The following is a 15,984-nucleotide window of genomic DNA, read 5'->3' as shown; positions in this document are numbered from 1 at the left end:
AGGATAAGCCATGGCTTTTCAACCGTAGCGAAAACCTGAATCATAAGGGTACCCCTCTCAAGACGCAGCTCTGTCCATTTCCAGAAATTCTCTCAACAGGTCCGGATGCACTCCTGGTCACCCAGAGCAGCTCCTGACAGGAGTACTAATTCTGTGCTGCAGGGTAAGCCGAACAAAGTGCCTAGAAATGCCCCGGAGAAACAGCCCCGTGGCAGCGCGGATGCAATCCTACCTCTCACGCCGCACCTGAAGGCCCGCCAGGCAGACAGGCTTACTCCCAGAGCCCCGTGGCAGGCGAGCGTCGCGTCGTACGCTCCTTCCAGACCCCGGCTCCTCTGTCCGGAAGGGCTCTCCTGGCAAAGCACCCGCAGCCGGGAGCCGCTCTTCGAACCCGGAGCCCGAGGTCCCGGCGGCTGACCTGGACTCACAGCCCGCGCTGATCCTGGCCTGCGCTCTGCCCGGCAGCCTCCTCCACCCGCCTCCTCCGCCCGCCGACCGATTCAAATCCCCGACCCCGCCCCTCGGTGCCGAATTTACTCTACGAATCACTCCGCCACCTCCCCCTTCTCCAGTCCGCGCACACTCCGAGCGCTCCCAGGCCTCTCCCTCGGCACTGGAGTGGCTTTCTGGGCTCGGAGAGGGACCACCGCGAGCTGCAGTCAACCCGAGGACTACAGACACCTGCCACTGCCTTGTGACCTCGGGGACTACTTTTCAGGAGAGTCTCGCGGAGTAACGCTTCTCTTAGCTCTTTAACTCCGCCTCCCACCTTTCTATTGGATGCTGCAAACTTCGAAAAGACTCATTCAACCAATCCTAACAGAGCGACGAGCTGGCTCTTACCCAATCAGTCCGTCCCTACCGCAGCCGTTTCCTAGCTGGGCCGGCTTGTGGGCGGGGCTAACGCTGGAGGAGGGGCTGACTGGTGCTTGGGTCCCTTTCAGCGCTCCACCTCCTTTCCCTAGACCCCGCCCTCGTATGCAGATAAGCGCTACCTAAACTAGAGGGTGCGCCTGCTCAGTAACGCTGGAAGCCGCCGTCCGGCTCCAGGAGCCTCTCTGATTGGCTGATGCCCCTTCCCGTCTACTAGCCTTCAGCGTCTCTTCCCTCCCTCCGTCCCGGCTAGGTTAGCCAGAGCCCGCCCGATACTGGGTGCTGATTGGCTGGACTCTGTCCGGTGACGCGGGTTGGTTGGTACGGCAGAGTGTCAGTCTCGGAGAGGTGGGGGAAGGGCCCCAGGCAGGCTGAGGAGCCTAGGGGCGGGGTGGGAAGGAGGACCGGCCGAACCCTGGGTGTGGGACAGAGTGCGTGCGTGTGGTGTGTCCCCAAGGACAGGAAGGTGGCGAAGGGAGGCGAATCCGAGTGGGTGGAGGGAGGGGAAGGGCGGGAGGAGAAAAAGGTGGGAGGAGGACCAGGTGGGAGGGTGGCGGCTCACTCAGGACCCAGCGGGGGCAGCGCGATGAGGCGGGTGACCCTGTTCCTGAACGGCAGCCCCAAGAACGGAAAGGTAACGGGGGCGTGAGGGGGCGCGGCGGGCCGGGGGTCGGGGCGAGGGCGGACGGTGCGGAACCGGCTGGCGGGGCAGCGGTGAAGTTGGGTAGAGGGGCTGGGAGGTGGGCGTGCGCGGGCTGGGGGCGCTCGGGGACAGCACAGGGTCCCCGCGGCCTCCTCCCGACCCTCAGGACCCCCGTGCCCGAGCCTGCCCTTCAGTGCCTCAGCTGCCTGGGGGCCGGCGCGGTTCGGCCCGGGGGCTCCGGGTCTCCCGGATGCGCGGTGCGGGGGGCGCGGGGACGGGGGCGCGGGGAGGGCCGCGGTCACCTGGGCGCCCGGGCGGTCGCGCCTCTTCCCGCTTCTCCCCGAGACCCCGCTCCCGCCTGCGGGAGGAGGCGCGCCGGCTCCGGTGCTGAGTAATGATCTGCTCGGAAAGTGGCGGCGAGCACCAGAGCCTGTGGAGATGGGTCAGGGAGACAGAAGTAAACTGCCCGTGGATAAACAAAATCTTCTCCCATCCGAGGTCGCAGACAGGATTTTTTAAATGGGGGCATTTTCTTGTTGATTTTTGCCCTCTTCTCTGAGATGCCTCAAGCCCCCACGCCCCGCCGCCGCCAAACTTCTCTGTACTCTTTTTATTATTTTGCCTTATTTTGATTCCCTAGAGGACGGGTACAGCAGACCCAAAAGGGATCGATTTGACAGTCGCCTTTGCTGTGTTAGGCCTTTGCGGAGGGTGTGGTGCTAAGTGTTCTTCCAGCGCTGGAGCAAGCCAAAACGAATTCTCTTCCTTCCCAGCCTTTTGCCCCACCCATGAAAGTTGTTCTGCTCCTTTGGGAAATTTTCACTGTTCGAGGCAGACATTTATTGCGTTGCTAAATGATACCTAGAAGTAACTCAGCCTTTACGAGTCTAAGGTAAAGGTAAATGGGTCTCGCTGTGTTGGTTGCCAAAATACTCTGCTGCCTGCACATTCGGGGAACACTGTAAATTTTCAAATAGTGAAATTGTCCAGTGGCATTAAAAATGGCTTTCCGATTATTCAGTGTAGAGTAAACATGCTCCGAAAATTCGAACCAGAGTGTGGTTTGTTGGCTATAATTTTACGTTCTTTTGGTCTTAGAGATTTAATACTCATTTAAAAACAGAATTGGTATAAATTCGAGTTCTTGAGTTATCATGAATGCTACCCCGAAAATATGTTCACGAAGTTTACATTTCTCATCACTATTAACTTTTTCTAAACCTGTTCTGTACTTAGCTACTACCTGTTATCTAAAACGTATGTTGTTACTCTAAGAAAGATTTAGTATGTTCAAAATTGGTAATATTTCTCAAAAACAAACTTCTGGTTGACCTTTTTAATGCAGTATCTCTGCTATGTTACTCATGGAAGACAAATATTTAAACCTAGTCATAAATATTTTTGCTCTAAATCTCTCCCAAATCCACTCAATTTGGTTGTCAAAAATTAACTGAGTTGGTCTTTCCATATTGTTGTTCACACGGATTTTTTTTTTTAAGCTATCTAGTTTTGACTAGATTAGATTCTTGGATTTAAATTTTATTTACTTTAAAAATATTCTGTTAGAGAATCTCAGAAGATTGGGGAAAATGCATCTCAAATAATTAAATATAAATATGTTTATGTTACAACGTAAAAATCCAAACTGGAGAGTACTAGATAAAAAGAAACAAAGCCATGATCTTCACTGCTCAGCTGATGAACATATTCTAAGACGTTGGCAGTGTTTTCTCTCCCTTCAGTTGATTAAAAAAATTTATAATTATTCTTATTTGACAAAAGAGCTGCATAATACATAACAGCTTGCATTTTTATATATAAAGTGACTAATTGGATTGGCATGATCATGACATGAATGTTCATTAAGAATAAGCTGGGAAAAGTGCTACTCAAATAGAATAGAATTTGATTTCCCATCCACCAGTTGGAATATCTGTACCACTTACTTTATCTCCTTTACCTCGCTTCTGCTTTTGTTTCCTGGTTATAAGAATAATCTCTGTTTTTTCAAGTAAGTTTCCCTCTCATAGCTTGTTTAGTAGTTACCAGACTGTGAGACTATGAAGCCTGGGGAAGGGCGTGGAGAGGCACAGAATTCTTCCAAGGTGCTGTGGTATATGCTCGCCAGGAATTGTCTGTGTATTGAATGAATGTAACTAGTGGTGGACGTATTTGACGTTGGAGAGAGGGCTATGCATTCTCTAAACTGTGGTTTCTGGAGTGAGATGACACACCACAGACAGTGTCCAAGACGATTTATTGGAGGTCAGGAAGAAATATACCTTTTGTTTATATCTTACACTTAAAAATATAAAATAATGTGAAAACTTGATTTTTCCGATCTAGAAAGACACAGGTGCCTCCAGTCACTGAACATTCAGCTGGTCTCAGGTCTCCTGTAAGAAGGGACGGCCTTCACATGTGAAAAGGTTAATAGTGTCTTCTTCACGGATTGGTTGTCATTGACATTGTGATATGGAAGCTTACAACTGGCACATTAAGATTTATATCTAGTTTTAACCAAATTAACCATCACCAAAATGCCAAGTGATCTTAAAGGATTACTTCAAAGAAACTGCAGCTTGAGACAGTATTAATTATGCAAGCACAAGTAAACAATGAGGAAATGGCAGAAGCTGCCACTTCTCCTAGTATGTATAAACCATGAGACTAAAAAAAAGAGTGGGTCTCTTTGGACCTGAGAAGTTGAAACAGTGCTGAGTTTTAAAGAAGAATATTTGAAGTCCTATTTATTAATTGCTATTAATAATCAGCCTCTCCCTAAGCGTATGTTATTCTTTGAAATATTAGCCATTGATAGGATGAGTCATCCTAGTTAGCAAGATATTTAGAAATACGTTCTAGGGCATGAAGACAAATGGCTTCAGATTTTTATCTTTTCTGATTTTTTTGGTGTTTGTTTTTTACTTTTATTTATTTATTTATTTATTTATTATTATTATTTTTTGAGACGGAGTTTTGCTCTTCCACCCAGGCTGGAGTGAAGTGGCGTGATCTCAGCTCACTGCAACCTCTGCCCCCCAGGTTCAAGCGATTCTCCTAACTCAGCCTCTTGCGTAGCTGGGATTACAGGGGCTTGCCACCATGCCCTGCTAATTTTTGTATTTTTAGTAGAGACGGTTTTCACCATGTTGGCCAGGCTGATCCTGAACTCTTGACCTCATGTGATCCACCTGCCTTGGCTTCCCAAAGTGCTAGGATTACAGGCGTGAGCCACCATGCCCGGCTTATTTTAATGTTTAAAGTCAATCCTGTATTTGGCAGAATTTCACTAAATTTAATGATAAATATTTAGGAGATTCTTAGTGGCTAATTCATAGTCTGAGTCACTGAAAGTCCTCATCATTTGGGAAAACATGTACTTTCTAACAGTGGAATGTAGTTCATAAATACATAAATATACAGATGTTTGAGTACATGCCCAAAAGTATGTTACCAATGGGGTGTGTGGTCAGAAACATTTGAAGGCCTTAGTTCTAATCACTGGAATCTTTGGTTTAAATTTTGAGGGGTTTTTTTTGGTTTGTTTTTTAAAACTGCTCCGAAAGAGTCAGTTATGTTGTACCTGTCATCCTTTTTCCATGTGCCTCAACATTTTCGTTATTCTTTTTAATATTCCCTGTAAGAGTTGGCATTAAGGAAATTGAAACGGGGACTTGCACATCTGAATGCAGTGTGTGGCTTCTGAGCAACTTAATGTCAGTGCAGAGTTTCTATACGTCTTGAACACAGAGTGCTTTTTTTACTTCAGAATATTCAATAATGAGCTGTGCAAGTCCTAGGCCTTTTGTATACTGATTAATTCATCATTCATTCATTCATTCATTCAGTGAACACTTAGTAAATGCCTTCTGAGTATGTGGCATCATGCCAAACATGGCAAACAGGGTAGGAAATACTTTCATTCTGTACCGTGTTTTCATTTTTGGTCCAAGAAATAACTTTTCTTCAGGTTTTGGTATTAGGTCAGAAACATGTTGGGGGCAGGCACAATGGCTCATGCCTGTAATCCCAGCACTTTGAGAGGCTGAGATGGGAGGATTGCTTGAGTTCAGGAGTTCAAGACCAGCCTGGGTAACATAGTGAGATCCCATCTCTAAAACAACAACAACGACAAAGAATGAAAAAGAAATATGTTGTTAGTAGTAAGTATCCAGGTTTGAATCCATTACGTTGTTAGAGTTGGAGAAAGGTGAAAATTTATGTGAACCTTTGCCTCTGAAGGCTAAACATTAATAAGAACCTAGTGAGGGCCCACTTTTTAAGCTTGAACATTTCTTAATATATTTGATACATAGAAAAGAATACAATAAAGAATATACATAAAAATTAAGAGGAACATAATATAGCAAACATCTGTAAATCTGCCAGATAACCCAAGAAGTAGCATGTTATCAATAACATAATGTGTTTATCCACGTTCCTGTTCTCCTGTTTTGTTTTTCTCTTTGCCGTGTGTTTTTAAATAAATAGTTTTGTCACATATATATGCATAACTAAATTACCTTTTTTTTTTTTTTGAGTCGGAGTCTCACTCTGTTGCCCAGGTTGGAGTGCAGTGGCACGATCTCTGGCTCAATACAACCTCCGCCTCCCGGGTTCAAGCAATTCTCCTGCCTCAGCCTCCCAAGTAGGTGGGATTACAGGCGCCCGCCACCATACCTGGCTATTTTTGTGTTTTTAGTAGAGACAGGGTTTCACCATATTGGCCAGGCTGGTCTCAAACTCCTGACTTCGTGATCCGCCAGCCTCAGCCTCCCAAAGTGCTGGAATTACAGGCTTGAGCCACCGTGCCCGGCCCTCACCTTTTTTTTTTGAGACAGAGTCTCGCACTGTCACCCAGGCTAGAGTGCAGTGGCGCAATCTTGGCTCACTGCAACCTCTGCCTCCTGGGTTCAAGCGATTCTCCTGCCTCAGCCTCCTGAGTAGCTGGAATTACAGGCACGTGCCACCACTCCCAGCTAATTTTTGTATTTTTAGTAGAGATGGGGTTTCACCATGTTGGTCAGGCTGGTCTCGGCTGACCTCCTGATCTGCCCGCCTCAGCCGCCCAAAGTACTGGGATTACAGGCGTGAGCCACTCTGCCTAGCCACTAAGTTACATTTTTAAAAAATCAGCTTTGGGACATACTGTATCTCAAATTGACATTGTACTGTATATAGTTTTTTGTGGAGACAGTGTCTTCCTATATTGCCCAGACTGGTCTCAAACTCCTGGCCTCAAGCAGTCCTCCTTCCTCAGTCTCCCAAGGTGCTGCGACTACAGGCATGAGCCATCATGCCAGGCCAGTCCTTGCTTTTTTCGTTCAGTATAATTCTCTTCCAACCATAATATCTGACATAGTGATAATTTATTCATTTTTACTGCTTTATTAAAGTACCTGTTATACAAATACTACCATGATATTCCTGTCAGTGGACATTAGGTTGTTTATTTTCTTTATATTTTGTTGTTAAATTGACAGTGCTGTCATGAATATTTCTGTATATGTATCCTGGCACACAGCAGCAAGCATTTTTCTAGGGAGGTAGTTATCAAACTTTAGCATGCATCAGAGTCACTTGGAGGAGGAGGAGGACTTGAGAAAACTGCTGGACTTCATCCCCAAAGATTAATATTCAGTAGGTCTGGGGTGGGGTAGGAATGTACATTTTTAATTTGCAGGTAAAATGTGGTTCAGATGCTGCAGGTGACAGGATCACACATTTGAGAACCACCACTCTAAGGTATAGACACATAGTTGTAATTATTGGGTGTTAGAATATGTAAATATTCAGTTTTGCAAAATAATGCCAGATTGTTTTTCAAAGTCATTGCAGTAATTTATATTCCCACCACCATTGCATAAATCTTCCCTATTGGTCCACATCCACTCCAACACTTGATATTACCAGTATTTTCCATTTTAAAATTTTCTTTTTTCACCTTAGAGTTAATTATCTCATCTTTTTTTTAATTATCTCATCTTTTAAAGAATAAGATCATGTAAATATTTAAAATGTATTTGACTAAAAGTATAGGTAGAGAAAATTGAGTTCTATATTTAGTTACTAGTGGTGATTAGTGGTTTTGTTGGGTAAATCAGCCTGCATAAATTCAACAACTTATGTGTATTGTATATTACATAATGCACAATAAATACTTGTGTATTTATCATAACGACTTTTTGCAAATTAATTTTTTTATTGGACCTTTAGGATCCAGGCAGACAGCCAGATTAGAAAATATTTAGTGATATGGTAAATTGTTTTTGATACTTTATTAGGATTGATTAAAGTGGCAATAAAAGTTGAATTCAAATACACAAATACTTGTGTATTTATTGTGTATTATGTAATAAATCTTGTGGGTATAAAAGAAAAAAATATTTTACGTGCATGTGCAGGTTTTAATTTTTAAATTTAAATAATACAGGTTACAATTTGAAAATGGTGTTTAAAGGCAAATTAAAACTAGCCAATCGTACTAGGCATGGTGTTCCATTTACTCTCCAACTCATAGGCAGCTTTCACTTGTCATGGGATCTGAAATTTAAAAATAATTGACTCTGAAAAGTAGTATAATACAGACATCATGAACTTTAATAGACATGCTTCTCAATAAATGTAAAATGCTTCTATTCTTAGGGCCTAAGTTGTTAAGGTAGATAATCCCAGTGACATGGAAACATCAGGCCCACATGGTGGAGATAACACATACAAAGCAAATGACCTTTGTAAGCACTATCATTTTATGATTTATTTGGCTCAGTATGAGGACAAAAACAATCTTAGTATATACTAACTGGAGCTTATGTCCATGATATACAAGATTTTTATTGTTGCTCTTTCTCAAAAGAGTTATATAAAGAAGAATGCATGTGCCAGTCTGTTTGCAACTTTCTCCGTAACTTAATCATCTTTTCCATATGTATGACAAATTTATGTTGATATATATATTTTAAAACCTGGTTTCTAATTAGTTTAAAATACAGAGATTTTGCATATTTGAATATTAGTATTGCAACATAACTCCTTTTTATTTGTATGGTATTGTTAGTATGTGCGAATGATTAGTTGGAAAACAAACGTCAAGAATAGCCCTCCAAGTGAAAACAAGTATATTGGCCCAACTTAAGGGAAATTTTCAAATTTCTAGAACTATAAGATTCTTCGTATTAATTTTAATTCTGTTTTCTCTAATTGACCACCCTTTGGTTATTTCACTTAAAGGAAATTGTTAACTGCCTGATTGCAAACTGCTAAAATAATTTTATTTATAGAACTAGTATCTGGAGCTATGGAGACCTTAAAATAAATTAAAACTTCCCCCCTTATTACAAAAGTAATATAGGTTCATTGTAACAAATTTGGAAAACAAACAAAATAAAGCAAAAACACTTAGCAGGGTGTGGTGGCTCATGCCTATAATCCCAGCACTTTGGGAGGCTGAGGCGGTTGGATCACAAGGTCAAGAGATTGACACCCTCCTGGCCAACATGGTGAAACCCCGTCTCTACTAAAAATACAAAAATTAGCTGGGCGTGGTGGCACGGTTTTACCATGTTGGCCAGGCTGGTCTTGAACTCCTGACCTCAGGTGATCCACCCACCTTGGCCTCCCAAAAAGTGCCGGCATTACAGGCTTGAGCCACCATGCCCAGACTGCTTTAGAATTGCATTTATACTGTGTATTTTTTTACCCTAATGACAGTGTAAGAGACTTAAATGAATATGACTGTCACACAAAAAAGGTGTGTCCTACTTCAACACTCAACATTCAAGAAATATTTGTCAAAGACCTGCTGTAAGCCAGGTAATGTACCATTTGAACCTATGGCGGTTATTAGTAGAACAGCTCAGGAATGTACTTCTTTGGTGCTGCTTATCAGCTTTACCAAGGGATAATTGGTCACCTCTATTCACAGAATTCATAACAACTTTTTGCAAATTAATTTTTTTTATTGGACCTTTAGGATCCAGGCAGACAGCCAGATTAGAAAATATTTAGTGATACGGTAAATTGTTTTTGATACTTTATTAGGATTGATTTAAGTGGCAGTAAAAGTTGAATTCAATTTATACCTAGACTGTGCTCCTTAGTAGTTTTACAGCCTACAAGGAAATACCTATTGTACTTTGATTGCCTTGAAAACAGTCCTTGCCAAGCAGTATGTGTGTTTTTTTTCTATCGTCTGGTCACATTTGACTTCAGTGGGGAAGAAACAGAAGATGGCAACATCCCAACCCTCTAAATAAAACAACAAACAGGTCTTGAGTTGTATTTCATCAGTTTGTTACTTTGGGTTCCTATGTCATGGGAAAGCCTAATAGAATTAAAATAGTTGTGTTTTTTTTTCTTCATTTTTTTTTTCTGCTCTTTAAAATGGCACTGTCTAATAGAACTACTGAGATGATGGAAATTTGTGCTATTCAATATGGTAACAATTAGCCAGTGTGGCAGTTGAGCACTTGAAATGTGGCTAGTGTGACTGAACTGCATTTTAACTTTTAATTTTAATAGATTAAAATTTAAATAGACTCATGAAGCTAGTGGCTTCCACACTGGACAGCACAGCTTTAAAACATGGCAGGTGGCCTTTATTTTCATCGGAAGACAATAGACCCACAGAAAAACCAAGTCAATCATATGGAAGTAGACGACAATTCAAGTTAGTGTATTTTGAATAAGTCATATAAGATCTTAAGCTATAATATTACATTAAGTATTAAGCATAATACAGGCAGGTGCATTCAACTTGCATCTATTTTTTGGTATGGCCAAGAGAGAACAGTGAAAGAGATGCTGAGAGAGAAAGTTGATGTTAGGGCAAGGAGGGGATATCAGGCAAAAGAAAGCCATACTGAGATATAAGAGCCAGAGGTAAATAAGAGGGAAAAGAAAGATTTAGAAAATTCTTTGTATGATGGCAACTATGCCAAGAACATTGAATTGGGAAAGAGGTGCTTGTGCTTCTTACCCTCCTCTCACAGCACCTTCTGACTGCAGGAGTTGTTTTGCATCTGCTTTGGTCAATCTCTTGCTCCTTTGCATGTTTGCTTCTCTCTTCTCTGTCTTTACTCTCTTCATGCTCTTTGCCTTAACACAACCCCAGCTTTGCCGTGTGCAATGCCCTAGGTACTGTATTTCGCTTCCCTTTGTCCCAGGAATGTGTATAATGCAATTACAGAATACCTCACTGTGTTGCAGAGGTGAACAATCATAGGAAATATGGGGGACATGTTTTAGTCAGGCTTTTTTTTTTTTTTTTTTTTTTTTGGAGAAGGAGTCTCACTTTGTCGCCCAGGCTGGAGTGTGGTGGTGTGATCTCAGCTAACTGCAACCTCTGCCTCCCGGGTTGAAGCAATTCTCCTGCCTCAGCCTCCCAAGTAGCTGGGACTACAGGCACACGCCACCACGCCCGGCTAATTTTTTGTATTTTAGTAGAGATGGGGTTTCACTGTGTTGCCCAAGCTGGTCTCGAACTCCTGAGCTTAAGCAATCCATCCGCCTCAGCCTCCCATAGTGCAGATTTTACAGGCGTGAGCCACCGCGCCCAGCCCTGCTCAGGCTTTAATTATTTATGGCAAGCCTGCTATGTGTAGGACACTGTGCCAAGTGCTTTGCAGTATTTTTTTATTGTGATAAAAGATGGAACAAAATTTATTATTTTAACCATTTTTTAAATGTGTAATTCATTGACATTGTTTACATTCACAATGTGTGTAACCATCACCACGGTTTATTTCCAGTACTTGGTCATCATCCCAAACAGAGATTGTAACCATTAAGAAATAAGTCTCCATTCCCATCTATGCCTTGGTAACCTTTATTCTGCTTTCTTTCTCTATGAATTTGCCTGTTTTGGGTACTTTCATGTGAGTGGTATCATAGAATATTTATCCTTTTGTGACTGGCTTACTTCATTTAGCATACTGTCAAAAAGGTTCATCCATGTTGCAGCATGTGTCAATTCATGTCTCTTCTCTTCTCGCTTTCCTTTCCTTTCCTTTTTCTTTATTCTTTCCTTTCCTTTCCTTTTCTCTTTTCTTTTTCCTTTCCTTTTTTCTTTTCCGTCCCATCATGTCCAGGCTGGAGTGCAGTGGCGTGATCTTGGCTCACTGCAGCCTTGAATTGGCAGGCTCAAGTGATCCTCCCATCTCGGCCTCCAAAGCAGCTAAGACTACAGGCATGTGCCTCCATGCTCGGCTACTTTTTGTATTTTTTTGTAGAGACCATGTTTCACCATGTTGGCCAGGCAGGTCTCGAACTCCTGGGCTCAAGCGATCCACCTGCCACAGCCTCTCAAAGTGCTGGGATTACAGGCATGAGCCATTGTACCTGGCCTCATTGTTTCTTATTGCTGAATAATATTCCATTGTATATATATACCATATTTTTTTTATGCAATTACCTGCTTATGGACACTTGGGTTGTACATTATTTTTTATAATGCACTTGGTTCCGCTTAAATTTTTCTTGCCTTCAACACTTTCCAAAATGCCCCAGCACTCTTCTGGCTTTCATCCTTCTGATCCAAGAGAAAAAAGTTAGAATCTGAGTACTCTGCTTTTGAAAAACTGCACACTCATATGTTATCGAGCAGCTTTTTCCATGTCCTCCATTTACTGTATTTATTTAACTAGAAACTGTCCACTCTATTCCAGTCACTGGTGGACAGAGGACCAGCCTTAGTGCTCACTTCATATGGCATCTTGACATAATAAATCTTGGGACGTCCATGAGCTAGCTGACTGTGCTTCGTGTTTAGCTCTTCACCTACTTATTTTTCTTTTTTTAGCGGGGAGACAGAGCCTTGCTTGGTCATACAGGCTGGAGTGCAGTGGTGCAACCTTGGCTCACTGCAACCTCTGCCTCCTGGGTTCAAGCAATTCTCATGCTTCAGCCTCTGGAGTAGCTACAGGCATGCACCACCACACCTGGCTGATTTGTGTATTTTAGTAAAGATGGGGTTTCTCCATGTTGGTCTGGCTGGTCTCAAACTCCAGGCCTTAAGTGCTCTGCCCGTCTCAGCCTCACAAAGTGCTGGGATTACAGGCATGAACCACTGCGCCCGACCCTTACCTAGTTTTTATTCCTAACTTTCAGAGGTCATAACTGATAATGGTGCAACTGCACAACTCAGTCGCTGGGAACCCATAGTTACAGTTAGGACCAGGGCACAAAATTCACTTACATGTAGAAATTCTCAGCACCCTGCTTAGACAGTTGCATGTATCTTGCACATATATCAGACTGCTTGATTCACAGCAGGACAGATCAATTCATTGTCACCCAGCTGTTTGCTCTGTTCTTAAATGTTAGATGCTAAAATCTGGCTTAGTTAATGAAGAATTAAATAAATGAGGTGAGAAGTTATCTTTTCTGTGGTAGTTGATGTCGTTAATGATATAATAAACAGTACCAGCACACTCCTGTTCTAAGGATGAACCATTCAAATAAATAAATAATAAAAGGACAACATAATAGGGACTTACTAGGTCTCAGGCACTTTGCTAAGCTCTTATGCATGAACTCATTTCATAATACCTTCTGAAGTAGGTGCTACTATTTTCTTCATTTCTAGTTAAAGCAACAGAAGCATCAGTAGGTTGACTCAAGTTGACAGCTAGAAAATGTCAGACTCTAGATCGAAGTGTAGGTCTATCTTACTTCACAACTGGAGCGCTATTTAACACACCTTAGGATTGTAGATTGTTTTGGTCAGAGATGATTTCTTATGTTCTAGTTGAGGAGTCGGCAATATTAGGCACCAAGTGAATAAATGAGTCATGGAAGAAAAGGGGGCACTGTTAAGAACCTCTTGAAGTCTCCTTTTATATGATAATCTTTTTAGCACTGTTCTAGTGTGGTGGTTTATAACTTATGGGGGATAACATGTATTAAAGAAATTGTTCATATTATTCTGGTGTGTTTACAGGTGGTTGCTGTATATGGAACTTTATCTGATTTGCTTTCTGTGGCCAGCAGTAAACTCGGCATAAAAGCCACCAGTGTGTATAATGGGAAAGGTGGACTGATTGATGATATTGCTTTGATCAGGTAACCTTCACCTTTTTATAAGCTGTCAACAGTGTGCCTCAACTTCTTGGTGCTATGCTGTTTCCCTTAAGCTGTAATTTAATCACTGTTAAGAGTACAGGATTTTGGCAAGTGATTACCTAGAACTTGCTCTTTGGAATTTAAATCATTTGGGCTTAAGGTGAATTGATCAGCTAGAAAACCCTTAGTACATTTCAGTATACTGATAGTCTTTCTGCATAGTTCATATATGGCTATGAGGAATTTCTTCTTTGTGGTACTAGAGAAGGATCTAGTAAGACGTGCAGTTTTTAACATTAAAAATCTAATTCATCTCTTCACTTTTATATGCGCCTGCTTGTTAATCATTTCCTAAGAATGCTTTGCATTTTATAATCATTACAAAGGCCAGATTTTGTAAAAACTTTATAAATATGATAGAATTCTAAGTAGTGATATCACCAGTGATCCACCATAATTATAGGCTTATGTTTGTACCTTAAATATCTCAGGCAGATTTATCTCTTTAAAACAAGTGTGTAGTTCACCTTACTTCATCTTCATGAGGTCAGAGAATTTTGGAGCAGGAAGATGCTTAACAAAGAAGATGGTAAAGGCAACACAAATTAAGTATTGACTATGCCACTTATGTTATCATTGCTTTGCCTAAGGTATACCATTTAATTGGCAAAGCATGAGTTTTTTTAATCAGTGATGTGAAGATAATGATGCTTTAACTTATAATGATATACAAAGTCTCTGTATAAATCTAGATCAAAATGACCTTTCAATATAATATACTGCTTTGCAGTTAATCAGTTCTAGACCCTTCATTTTACAGATGAGGAAACGAATTACCTGTGAAGCTGAGGACTCACTCAGGTCATGCAGCTAGTTGGGTTTTGTTAATGAAAGCAGATTTTTATACTAATCTGAAAAAGTAAACTGGCATGGTGAACAAGTAGGAAATACTATACACTACATTTTAAATCCAAATAAATTAGGATAACTTCTTAGTTTTTCAATATGTATCTCCCAGCTTCTTTCAGTTTCTAAGGAAAACTGAGTCACATTGTTGGATGATGATCCTCATCAACCTAACTTTCTTCTTAACAAACACAAACTCTGCTTCTTAGAAAAATTTAACGTGTCCTGTGATGTCCTATAGGAAATAAAAACGTCTACAATGGAAGGTTGTAACTGAAGCCTTCTGAGCTATAAGATATCTGTTTATTCATTTTTGGTTCACAATACAGTATCTGGGGTAATGGGTTGAGGAAGAGGATGTGCACTGATTGTCCAGAACTGTGGGTTATGTGCAGCCATTTACATTTGGGTGTGTGGTGGATGTGTAGTGGGTAAACACTGACAGTAGAGTTACTTCCAGCTATATTTTTCCTAGATTTAATATGACAGTTTATTTCATCTCCAAAGCACACAACAGCTGATGATTTAGGGGTAAAAAATGTAAAGAAAAAAAGAATAGTTGGCTGTGAGTTTAATCTATCCTTTGAGCATAATTATTCATTCTCAATTGATAAGAAAGCTGAACTCAACATCGTTTGTGTAAGGAGATTATTTTCCCCACATTTCAAAAGTACTTTCATGTGCAAGATCTTATTTTTGAATTTAAATTCAAAGACAGTTAAGTTCAAGGGGTTAAACAAAGCATTGGAAACTTAGCTTCTTTGCAGTCTAGATTGATAGCAAAACCTATTGTCTATATAATTGTAAGGAATAGTTCCTATAAGCAACAGATAATTAATGTGATTTTTAGATTTTGATGGTAGCTTTTTAAATTTTGATTTCCCCAGGGATGATGATGTTTTGTTTGTTTGTGAAGGAGAGCCATTTATTGGTAAGTGACTTTAAAAGCCAATTTTATCTGCCAAAAAAAAAAAAAAAAGATGGAATGACAATTATTTTAAATGGGGCTATTAAGCTTAAACATTAAAAATGATCTTATGGCTGTATTCAAATCTTCACACTTTTTGATTCTGCATTGGGTGTGTTAAAGTAAATTTTTTACTATATGATCGTAGTTTATTATAGATGCATCTTTTACATGCCTTTAAAATGCTCTGGAGGTATACATATTCATTAACTGTAACATAGTAAGGTAGTTTTGATCTTAGAAACAATTGTTTTGTTTGAAAATTTTTTCTTTGATGGTGAATGTCAAAATTTTTCTACGTGTTGTATTACATATTTGTGAGTAAATATTGCTTGCGTAAGTAGTGTTTGACAGTATTTTACAGTGATCAGATCAGCCAAAAAATGACTTGGTATCAACCACACACACAGGTGTGCACACACACTACCCTTTGATTTGGAAGAAAGCTTATAGTTGTATATCTCAAAATAAAAGGCCGAAAGGAAGATAAAGTATTTGATTTATTTAGATCCATACAGTCCACACTCTGAAT

At 41.0% G+C, this 15,984-nt stretch overlaps 2 protein-coding genes across 8 annotated transcripts in view; one reads left to right on the top strand and one right to left on the bottom strand.

The window, feature by feature from the left end:
* Positions 1 to 1,326, bottom strand: part of CDCA2 (cell division cycle associated 2) — a 49,441-nt gene extending 48,115 nt beyond the window's left edge. For 3 of the 6 annotated variants that reach the window (XM_016959250.4, XM_009455053.5, XM_009455056.5), the window contains exon 1: positions 233 to 1,128. The gene's annotated coding sequence lies outside the window, so the exon portion shown is untranslated. Of the gene's footprint in view, positions 1 to 232 lie in introns of all 6 variants that reach the window. The other 3 variants (XM_009455055.5, XM_054656599.2, XM_054656597.2) reach the window with 3 other exon arrangements.
* Positions 1,273 to 15,984, top strand: part of KCTD9 (potassium channel tetramerization domain containing 9) — a 30,148-nt gene continuing 15,436 nt past the window's right edge. The window contains exons 1-3 of one of the 2 annotated variants that reach the window (XM_001161064.8): positions 1,273 to 1,507; positions 13,458 to 13,579; positions 15,373 to 15,416. In XM_001161064.8, the coding sequence (XP_001161064.1) occupies positions 1,460 to 1,507; positions 13,458 to 13,579; positions 15,373 to 15,416 (214 nt within the window). In that variant the 5' untranslated portion in view covers positions 1,273 to 1,459. The remainder of the gene's footprint in view (positions 1,508 to 13,457; positions 13,580 to 15,372; positions 15,417 to 15,984) is intronic. The other variant, XR_010159227.1, reaches the window with a different exon arrangement.

Source organism: Pan troglodytes, chromosome 7 (genome assembly GCF_028858775.2).
Source record: "Pan troglodytes isolate AG18354 chromosome 7, NHGRI_mPanTro3-v2.0_pri, whole genome shotgun sequence".
Classification (NCBI taxonomy): domain Eukaryota; kingdom Metazoa; phylum Chordata; class Mammalia; order Primates; family Hominidae; genus Pan; species Pan troglodytes.
Note: the sequence above shows the minus strand (reverse complement) of the source record. Positions and strands in the feature narration are given on the sequence as shown.